The sequence below is a fragment of the Galeopterus variegatus genome, unplaced genomic scaffold (genome assembly GCF_000696425.1).
Source record: "Galeopterus variegatus unplaced genomic scaffold, G_variegatus-3.0.2 Scaffold1875, whole genome shotgun sequence".
Lineage (NCBI taxonomy): Eukaryota > Metazoa > Chordata > Mammalia > Dermoptera > Cynocephalidae > Galeopterus > Galeopterus variegatus.
The window spans coordinates 330,977-342,118 of NW_007727986.1; the positions used below are offsets into that span (position 1 = coordinate 330,977).

At 46.1% G+C, this 11,142-nt stretch overlaps 1 protein-coding gene across 1 annotated transcript in view; it reads left to right on the plus strand.

The window, feature by feature from the left end:
* Positions 1-10,872, plus strand: part of LOC103595879 (dynein heavy chain 9, axonemal-like) — a gene marked incomplete at its 3' end in the record, with an annotated part of 22,331 nt that extends 11,459 nt beyond the window's left edge. The window contains exons 3-6 of the mRNA XM_008579405.1: positions 3,105-3,255; positions 5,829-5,943; positions 9,280-9,348; positions 10,746-10,872. Coding sequence (XP_008577627.1) covers positions 3,105-3,255; positions 5,829-5,943; positions 9,280-9,348; positions 10,746-10,872 — 462 coding nt within the window. The remainder of the gene's footprint in view (positions 1-3,104; positions 3,256-5,828; positions 5,944-9,279; positions 9,349-10,745) is intronic.
* Positions 10,873-11,142: the final 270 nt, after the last annotated feature.

Consider the following 11,142-nt stretch of genomic DNA (forward strand, 5'->3'; position numbering starts at 1 on the left):
GTTGCCGGTCCCCGGTCCGGTACGGGGGCAACACTGAGGGTTGCGATCCGTTGCCGGACACGGAAAAAGACAAAAAAATAAAAAATAAAAAAAAATAAAAGTGTTTCTTCTGCAATATTCTCTTTGACCCCATACACTTGGTAGGATACCCATTAAGTGTGAGAAACTCTACTGTGATCACCATCCTGAAACCATGAATCTGCAGTACCATCACTACTTAACCACTGCTGCTAAGTTGATTAAGGCTGGAGCAAACCACCTACTAGGTAATGGATTGTAGGATTCAGGCATTAGTAAGTAGAATAAGAAGACTTATGCTCTTGCCCTGACTTTCCCAGATCAGATGGTACAAAGAGTGTGGAGGAGAAGGATTAGGACAATGGGTAGATAAATGGCTGCATGTCTGAGAAATGCTGACTCAGGAGACATAAAGACTTAGTGGAACATGTTAGGTCTTCTATAAACTACAGACAGGCTTATTCTACAAAGCCTTAAGGATTGGAATCAGAACTAACCTGTGGAAGTTTCCAGGAGGCAAATTTTGGCTCAATGGAAGAAAGAGATTTTTGTCAAAGCTGTTTAAGATGTAATGGACATTCTCAACAAGGAGTTAAGTTTCTAGTCACTGAAACTGCCCAAACATAGACTAGATGACCAATGGTACAATTGTAGAATAGGCTTAAACTCTGGATGGTTGAATCCACACAGTTCTAGAATGCTACGTAATGCAAACGTGCCAGCCTTCATGAGCCATTGACTATATGTATGTAACCTTTGGTAAATACCTGCTGTTCCATAACTCACATAGGAAGACTTTGGGATTCCCCTCTTCAAGCATTTGAACTAATTCCAAGGAAAAGGCTTATGTATGTCTACAGAATGATATTATTCGCCATTCACTGTCATGGCTAACTGGGACTTTACTGCCCAGATAACTTGTGAAGCTGGAACTCCATTCATGCACTGAGGATGCCCAGCCCTACCTGTCCTATAACTCCCTCTGCACTCAGGATTTCTAGGAGTCTTCAAAGAATGCCTCACACGTATTCTCAAGTCACTCTGTCTTTGACATCATTGTGTGTCTCTGCTACATGTCTACAGCCTCTCTTAGAATTTCATCTGCCCAGGAAGGTGTGGAAAGGAGTTTTACTATTGCTCTTCTTGTGGTCCCCAATGTGAAAATCTATGTTTGTGCCAAGGGCATATCTCTCTGAGTTCCAAAATCTTCAATCTTTGACATTTTATGGTGGAGTAGGGTTCTGGGCAGAAGTAAAGGCAGACCTTTCCAACTTTGTTCCCGGTCCCTGAAGCAACACCACTTGTAACCAGAGTCTCAAAAGGCTGCCATGAAAGAAGGTTCTCTATCTGCTGGCCTTGACTTCTCTTCTCAGCCCATGGGAACTGGGTAGGAAAACCATAACAATTCAGTCACTTCTGCCTGTTTTGATTCTCTCTTTTTGATCATCTCACCAACATGAAACCAAAACCCTTCTCTCTTCCTTCAGCCAAAGCAAAAGCTCCAATGGCTATAAATTCATGCAAAGAAGTGCTTTTTCAGGGTTGGGAAGTAGAGGCCAGGAGATCACCTGACTCCAGATACCCCTGTTACTGCTGTAAGATCTTTCAACCTCTAGATGAACCTCGGAGGACATGGCCAGACTGGGTGCATCCAGGTCAAAGACCTTGAGTCAGACGGTGCAGACTGGCTGCAGTGGCTCCTCAGTGCACACCTCTGTACCTTCCCAACAGGAGTATTTAGCTACAGAACTTAGTGGAAACCAGCTCTCTTCTGCCTCCATGAACAAAGAGCTATTTCTACTGTCTCCAGAGATCTGGATGATTTTTTTGTAGAGGAAAGGGTGGTCCTAGGGCCTTCAGTGGGAGGCTTTTAGCACCTATAGAGAGTCTTTTGAGTACCTTGGAATCATTAAAAAAAAATCCAACTGTCTAACTTGTAAAACACCTAACCTAGGTGCCCTTATGTGGCTCTTCTTTGCACTTGGCCATTCCCATGACATGGCCTGGACTTCTGAAGACCATCTGATCCTGAGCCCAGCCAGGCCAGCTCCTGGAGTTTGCACTCTGTCCCTCTACTTCAGGCTTTGAAAGGCAGCAAAGCAAAAGAAGCCATGAGAATGGTCAGTGGGAAGTGAAGTGACAGGAGAAAGAGCATGAGGTCTTTGATGAATGGGGTCTACTCGGCTTCTAGTTTTAGGACAGTGGATGGCATTTCACCTCGTCTCTCTCATACCTATTGACTTAAAGCAAGGGTTGGCAAATTTTTTTTCTTCAAAGAGCCAGAGAATAAATATTTTGACTGTGGGCACATATGTTCGCTGTCACATATTCTTCTTTTAAATTTTTATTTTAAATGTAAAAATTATGGACCACAGCCATGGGCCAGGTTTGGCCACCCACTGGCTGTGCTTTTTCAACCCTGTACAAGGTGTAGGTGGGAAGTTAAAATAGAAGGCACCTTTAGAAGCAGTGTACTGGTGTATCCTAAATAAAACTGGTCCTACATAGCCCAGCCTCAGGGCAGCATCACAATCAAAGAAACACGGTTCAGGAACCAAAAAGTACTTTAAAGCATTCCACATTTTGATTTTGTTGCTCCAGGCAACACTAAGGGGTTAGGGCAGTTTCAACGCACAGGAAAACATTCAAAGGATCCTCACATCACAGCCATTCTTGAGGCAGCTGCTCTCTGAGACTTCTTTCTTGCTCCCACTCTCAAATTTCAGCCCTCCAAGTTCTCACCAACACCCAGTCCACTCACCTTCCACCTGTGTATATTATGTAGCTCAACTTAACCTTCCTTACATCTTTAGTTTTTCCTTTGTTTTACTCTTTAGCCAGATTCTTACAATCAGAGAGAACCTAGTAGGTAACCCAGCAGACAGGAATGTTTCTCCTTAAAACATTGAAAAGGAGAGGGGGAAAGACTATAAATATTCACGTATTAGTCATTATTGATCCAGTTCCACAATAACATTTGTTCACCCCTCTTACATTGGTAGGCATATGAAGGGAAAACCAGGAAATAGGATTTATGTAATCTTGCAAAGGTTTAATCTGTGACTTTTTCTCTCCCCTCTCTACAGCTGCTAGACATAGCAGGAAACCTCCTCAAAAGACCACTGGTAGCACAGGAGACATCTGATAAATACCTGGTCCTCATCCAAATGTTCAACAAAGACCTGGATGTGGTGAGGATCATCTACAATCAGCATGTCCTGGAGGAGGCAGAACTTGGTAGGAGCTTGTTGCCTGGGGATTTTAATGGGGAAGTTCTGTTACTGGGAAGCGTGCAACTTACCCTTCTTGCGTTTGTTAAATGCCCATATATGGATGTATGATGTTCTCCAAGAAGAGCAAGCACAACCTTGTTGCTTGAAATTCCATACCATCCTGGGTGATTGCAGAGTTCGCTGAACTGTGGATTTCCCTGTATCTGGGGCTGAGGCAGACAGGCTGACCCAGAACAGTGAAGTCTTGACTGCCTCTGGTTAACTGAGACCACAGCATGATTTACGTATTGACCCTTGATCAATGTTGCCACACTGATTAATCTTCAACATACCTCAACTCCACAACAGATTTATATGTGCCCAGGAAAAATTTCTTATCCCTTCTAATGCCATAGCAACTGTGCTTCTGGTGGGAGGAACCAGCAGGCGCCTGACAAAGGGCAGTACTGTGCTGAGGTGTGACGTCTCCAAATCTATTGTGATGTTTAGATGCCCTGTCTCATTTGTTTGAAAGTCAAACACAAGTTCATTTCAGTTCTGCAAACATTTCTTGAGTCCTTGCTATATGCAAGGCACGTTTGCGGGCACTGTTGGGGTGGCCAGTCAGGATAAGGGATGAAATAACTAATACTAAAAGGTGGTTGTGCACAGAATATCAATAGTGTTCTGCTTGGGTTCTATGGAACAGTAACAAACCAATGAATTGTGGCTGGGAGATTCAAGGGTGGGTTTATGGACAAGGTGATGCTGAGTTGAGCCTTGAAAGTTGGGAGATTGACAGTAAGGGAGAAGAGGCAAAGGCCTCCAAAGCAGACACGGGAGGAACTGCCGGTAGCAGACAAGGTGTGTAGAGAGACAGTGGGTCAGCCATGGAACTTGGAGTCAGCTTGTGAAGTGCCCTGGTGCCATGTTAAGGAATTTGGAATTCATTATTCAGGCAATGGGAAATTATCAACAGGACCACTGTGTGTATAAACAGGTTTCATAGTGAAGTTATTAAGAATTGCCTCCACTTAGGAAGTCATTCCCAGAAAATCTGCTGGCTCAGCTTTATGTGGGACCATTCTCATGGCTTCTCACAGTCAAATACAGAGTTTGAAAATTCCAGTCTCTTCATAGGCCATATTGGTTTTCTGTTGTTGCGTGACAAATGGTTATAACTTTATAGCTTAAAACAACACCCATTTTCTAGCTCACCGTTCTGAAGGTCTGAAGTCCAGCATGGTAATTCTGTGTTCACTACACAGTATCACAAGGCTGAAAGGGTGGTGTCGGCCAGGCTGAGTTTGCATCTGGAGGTTCTGGGGGGAAAACTCACTTCTGAGCTCATTCTGGTTGGTAAAATCCAGTTCTCTGTGATTGTGGCCCTGAGGTTTCCATTTCCTTGTTGGCTGTCAGCCGGGGGCTGCTGTCAGTGACTAAAAGCCATCTACATTCCTTGCCATGTAGCTGCCCCCATCTTCAAGCCAGCAACAGCATGTTGAGTCTTCTCATGCTTCAGACCTCTGACTTTCTCTTCTGCCACCAGCCAGAGAAAACTATCTCCTTTTAAAGGGTTCTCCTGATTAAGCCAGGCCCACCAGGAACCTCTCCCTCTGCCTTTAACATGATAAGCAGAGTGATATCTCATTATACCCAGTGTCCACCCACACTTAAAGGGGAGAAAATTAATCAAAGGAAAGGATCATTGGGGGTCAAGGGTGAGGGTTATTTTGCCTATCTCAGAAGACAAAAAGGAAATGAACATAAAGGACCTGCACTGAGCATGAGACATCAGGGAGTGGTGGAGCCCACGGTGAAATACAGGAAGTGGTCACTCTGCAGCTCCACCTGCCAGGTGGGAGGTGATTGTTGCCAACAGAAGACAAAAAGGAAATGAACATAAAGGACCTGCACTGAGCATGAGACATCAGGGAGTGGTGGAGCCCACAGTGAAATACAGGAAGTGGTCACTCTGCAGCTCCACCTGCCAGGTGGGAGGTGATTGTTGCCAATCTTCTCATTTTACCAGAGAAGCTAGAAACTGAGATTTTTTACAAAATGAAATATCACATTTGTTAAATCTTGACAACTAATTATAAGCAGACCCACTCTGTGGACTAAAGTAAGAACATCCAGGCTGCACTAACTCTGGTCAAGTGCTTTATAATTCACATGGCCCATTTCGTTCATAATGTTATTGAATGCTCACAGACACCCTGGAAGTTAAACTGGGAAGATATTGTTCCTATTTTATAGATGAGAAAACTGAGGCCCACAGAGTTAAGTTGCCTGTTTAAGACAGTGCTTCTCAACTCTGACTGTACAACTATAATCATTTCAGAGCTTCTAAAAAATACCAGTGATCAGGACCTTCCAAGACCAGTTAACGCAGAATGGCTCAGGCAGGGGACCCATGTTCTCCCTAGGGCCACTCTTCCTTCCTCTTTAACAGAACATGGTGACCTCCCAGGAAATCCCGAGCTGAGCCCTGGGTGACCCTAGTCTGAAGGTAGATGAGGCAGAAGTGGAGTAACTGGTGGGAGGCATTGGAGGGTTGGAGGGGCCTCACTTCAGCCTGCTGTGCTGTGTCTCCAGGGTTCTCCCCAGTGCACAAGAACATGCCCACTGTGGCCGGTGGCCTCCGCTGGGCACAGGAGCTGAGGCAGCGCATCGAGGGGCCCTTCAGCAACTTCAGACGCATCCCGCATCCGTGAGTATCTGAAAGGCAGGCTTGCTTTAGGCTGCTGTTCATCTCTGCATGTGGTGCTGTAGGATGCAACTCACTTACCTAAGGCATCAAAATCATCTTCATTTTCTTCCATTCCCTATTGACTGGATAGTAAAGGTATTGACACATTTGGACTGAGGAACGGGTCCATCGGTGTTAAGTGAGGCATATAGAGCCACAGGCTGACTCCTTTTGCTCCGCAGGGTCCATTTCTGGAGGAAAAGGAGTGAGGGATTTCAAACTCTATGGAGTTTTTCCACAGTTCTCCCTCTGACATTGTGTCTGTCTGCTGCTGAGGCCATTGGAAAATAGGATGCCCAGAGTCTCATAAAGTGCAGTCTGAGGATCTCCTGTATTAGAACACCTGGGGCACTTGTTAAAGAGGCAGGTTCCGGGGCCTCACCTGTACCTTCTGAATCCGAATCTGGGCTGGGCTGTGAAGCCACCTCTTCGGCAGTCTTCCTCCTCTGATTTTGATGGTGACCAGGTTTGGGAACTACCAGCTTGCTGCACACCTGAGTGTAAAGCTGAGGTAGTCAGGGACCTCTCAGCTGTTGGTGTGAAGAGCTGTTTTGATGCCATGTTTATGACTCTGCCAAAGAAAGGGCAGGCTTTGTCGGACCCCAATTTCTAAAAGATTTGATCTTGTTGAAAGCACCCAGGAAAATACAGCAGAAACAAAGGAATTCGAGTCTGGCCATTGGAATTTCAAGCTTTTTGGAGTTAAGAAGGACCTTAGAGACCCTCTGGCAGAGGCAGCGAGACTAAACACCCTGAGAGGCCAGGAAAATGCGTGAACGAGTGAGGCCAATGCTGTAATACGGGCAGGATGGGGTCCGCAGGGGGTTGCCTCCACCTCAGTCAACCATTGCCAAGCACAAAAGCAGAGCTAGTGTGAGCAAGCTCCTGACTGTGGGGAGAAGCTGGACATCTGGATTTTAAGGACGGATGCCTAACTTTCAAGTGATCAAGGATTTCATTTTTTCTCAGACTCTGCACAGATCTAACAAAGCATGCCTGAGGGTCACTCTACCCAGTGGGGGAACCATTTGCAGTGTCTGCTCCAGTCTGGACAAGCTCTTTATTTTGCAGATGAAGAAACTGAGGCAGAGAAAAGTGAGGTGACTTAGCTTTGGTCCTAGAGACAGCCAAGGAGAGAACTGGAAGAAGCATCTGGGTCTCAGGACTCCTAGCCCAGAGCTCTTCCTGGGGGTCCACAGCCAGGGAAAGTTTGACCAGGAGTAGAGCCAAGCCCCCCTTGCTTCTCAAACATGCCCCCTAAGGCAGGAGGGAGAGGATACGTGAATTGGGGTGGGGGGGTGTCGGGCTGCTTTGAGTAATGTGGACTGCAGTAGCTGTTGTAGGTCTGGTTCCCAGGAAGCAGACTCTGAGATGCATGTGCAGGAATCCACAGACAGGCTCTCAGGACCAGCACCGGGATCACCACCGCGAGGGAGAGAGGGGAAAGGGATTGGGCAGAGGGAGAAGGTGGGCTGTGGGATAGTTGCAACTGAGGCCTCAGCCCATCCTCCAGGGGGCTCTGGCCCTTCCGAGCTGCTGGCCTTTGTACCCCTACACCTGCTGGTTATTGGATGTGGGCTTTCCTGGGGAGAAGGGTGACCTTGGTTGAGGTGGCCGAGGCTGTTCCTGAAGAGGGAGGCACTGTGCTTCATCTGCAGCCGATGCTCCTGGCCAGAGGGGGCCTGGAAGGGGAGGTTACAGGGTGGTAAGAGTGCCTGGTCCCAAGAGGGGGTCCAGATGGCACCCCACAACAACCTCCACAATTTCCATGGAAGTTCCCATTTGTTTTAGAAATGAATTCAAATTCATTTTGTACTCTGTAGTATGTATTTATTGGTTATTAAAAATGTACATGGTGGGCCGAGCCCGTGGCGCACTCGGGAGAGTGCAGCGCTGGGAGTGCAGCAGCGCTCCCGCCGCGGGTTCGGATCCTATATAGGGATGACCGGTGCACTCACAGCGCTCACTGGCTGAGCGCAGTGCAGCCGGTCTCAAAAAGGACAAAAAAAAAAAAAATGTACATGGTGCATTTCTCACCATGAAGTAGGGTGGAAGCTACAGGGAATTTCACTGTACTTATTCCTGTGACTCCTCAAACCGCTGGGCAACTGCCCCCTGTCCCGTGGTTGTGAGGCTCCTGGAAAACCCACAGCCTGGGAGGGGAGAGCTAGGTGCAAGCCGCCACCTGGTCTGACATGCTTTCCTCTTCTCCCTGCTGCTCACAGACGCATCTGCTCATTCACCACAAAAGAGACTAAGGCTGGAAAACCCACCAGCAAATCCAGTGCTTTCTCTGCAGGCGTGAGGGCTTCTGTGGAAAGCTCAAGGGATCCCGTGAAGAAACCCTGTGTTGGTTTAAAGAGCACTTGGATTTTTAAAAATCTTTGCAATAAGCTGCCTCATTGTGTTAGCAGGACAAATAAAAACAGAGCTCCACATGGTTAGTGTGAAGGTTTCTGAAAATTAAAGACACTTCCCCAATTTTCCCAGGAGCTGGACTTTCATTTGGTATTACAGAGAGTGTCAACACTAGGGGGAACAGTGTGTGTAACGGTGCCTCGGGCAGGCTAAGCCCTCTCTCCTTTCTGGTCCTCAGCATTCCTGTGGAAGCCTCTGTGTGTGTAGGTGTGTGAGCACACATATGTATGTCTTTGTGCATGTGTGTCTATCTGCATGTACATGCATTGCGTGTGCACATATTTGGGGGTGTGAGAGGTGGGAGGGAGCCTCATGTAATCATGTTAAGGGGTAGTGGTGTTTCTGATTAGGTGTCCTAGGCGGTATTCAGAGAAGGGGAAATATACTTATATATATATATATAACAAAGCATGTATATAATATATGCATAGTTATATACATAGTTTTATACATATGCATATATATGCACATAATGTTATATACATAATACTGATAGTTTTTTTTCTTAAATATGGAAAAACTATAGCACCTACAATTTTTCTTTAATATCTCCATTTCCCTTCTATTCACATTTTTGGAGGATCTCATTTACCTTGTGTCTGACTGGCTCAGCTAAGTGAGGGGGTTGGTGGAGCCATGGGCAGGAAAGGTTATGACATCTCTGTCACCTGTGGGGCTGCCCGCATTTTAGGAAGTGCAAATGCCCTCTAGTGGCCCAAGGAGGATGTTCAGGAAGAAGAATGCAGGCTCATTTAGGGGCGTTTGGAAGCCAGCCCAAGAAGCTATTCAACATTTTTATAAGCTGCAGTTTGTTCCTCAGATCATTATTTTCACTTCTTCCAATTCTGTGCCTTTTTTTTTTCTCTTTTGTATGGGTAGTTGCATGGAATCTGCTGAAGGAAGGCGAATGTTACAAAAATATGAAGATACGCTCTCATTGCTGGACAAGTAAGCAGCTTCCAGGATTGTGTTGCTCTGCATAGCCCCCACAATGCCTTTTGCAGTTGTGAGTTTCTGCAGATTCCTCAGTGGCTCTGAAATGTCCCTCGGTGTTTTATTTTATAACTACAGTATTCGTGAGTACAGTATTTCTGGGTTGCACACAAGGTCTCTGGGGAATGCAGCTGTATTTTAGAAACAAATGCTTTTCCAGTGTAGTTTTGCTGGGAGCATGAACTCGGCAGAGCCACAAGAAGTGGGACATTACTCACGGCACTCCACAACCAGAGTCACAGAAAATCACAGCAGCTGCTCACTAAGTAGAAAGCAGGTGCATGCCACACACAGAGAAAATAAGTTTTAAAAATAATTCCTGTATCCTTTTATGGAGGAAGCATGAGAAGGAAAACTTTATATGGCTTCGTAGTTGTTCCTGCTTTAAAGCTGAGTCTTTTGGAGGTGCAGGGTCTAGAAACAAGTTGATTGGTGGCACCTCCACCTGCCAGGTAACCCACATTCTACCCCTTTTATCTCCCAAATAGCTTCAAGTCTATCCACTCCTCTTTGTCCCCAGCACCGGCATCTTCACGAGAGACTGGAAACAGCTGTTCTCCTCCAGGCTTGAGCCCCTCAGCGCCCACAGTGTTACCAAATCCAATAACGTCACATTTCAGTCGTTCCGATCAATCATCTCCTCAACGAGACAGGAAAAGCTCTCCCCTACGTGGTCTGCCTCCCTCTTTCCCCCTCCAGCCTCAGGCATGCTATGTACTGTTCCCAGCACATGCCATGCCATTTCTTGCTTCCACCCTGTGGCCCCACCGTTGCTTCTGCCGGGAATGCTAACCTCTCCACCTCCAACCTCTGCTCGTTCTCTGAACGTCACTCAAGCACCGCTTCATCACCTCTCCTGTGAAACCTTCCTTGACATTTTCCTTGTCACCCCCCACCTCTACCATTAGAGGCCCGATGCCCTATGCATGTCTCTAGGATTGGACCTGCTGGGTTGTCTTATGATGATCTGTTTACCTGAGGTCCCCACCATTAGCTCCATTTACCATGAGCTACCTATTTATCATTTTTTCCCCCAAGCCCAGCACATGTTAGGTGCTCGGTGGATGTGTAATGACTGAAGGATGAATGTCCATGAGTGAAGATTAGTGTGAGAGCAAATCTTACCCAGTAACTTCTTCCAGCGTTTACTGAGACCCATCACAACTTCCCTTATTCCCCCAAAAGATCGCATGGAGTCTTTCTACTCTCCTCTGATTTAGAAATTACTGGTTATTTGCAGGAGCCAACTCAGCTAGGCTGGGTCAACCTTCAGTTGATGTTATAAGTCATGACCAGGTGTTGGGAAGCCAGGAGAATGCTCATGAGGTGATCGTTGTCTCTGATCCTTGCAGGTATGAGACCAGACTTTATGAAGACTGGTGTCAGACAGTGTCAGAGAAATCACAGTACAATCTTTCCCAACCACTTCTGAAACGTGACCCAGAGACAAAGCAGATCACTGTCAACTTTAATCCACAGGTCAGTCGGGTGACAGTAACTTCCTTTTTGGGTTCCTGAAGAGTTTCATTTAATTCTGCTGATTTCAAAGGCAACAAGGCTTTTTATTAAAAAAAAAAAAATGCAAGGTCACGGGTTCAAATCCCTGCACAGGCCAGCTGCAAAATAAAAAAAAAAAAAAAAAAAGAGACTACCCTGAATTTTCTTTTTGGGATGAATCCTAGGGTGTATTGCTATGTTAAGTTGTCCATGTTCACATTTTTCTCTAGGGCTGGTCAATATATTTACTCT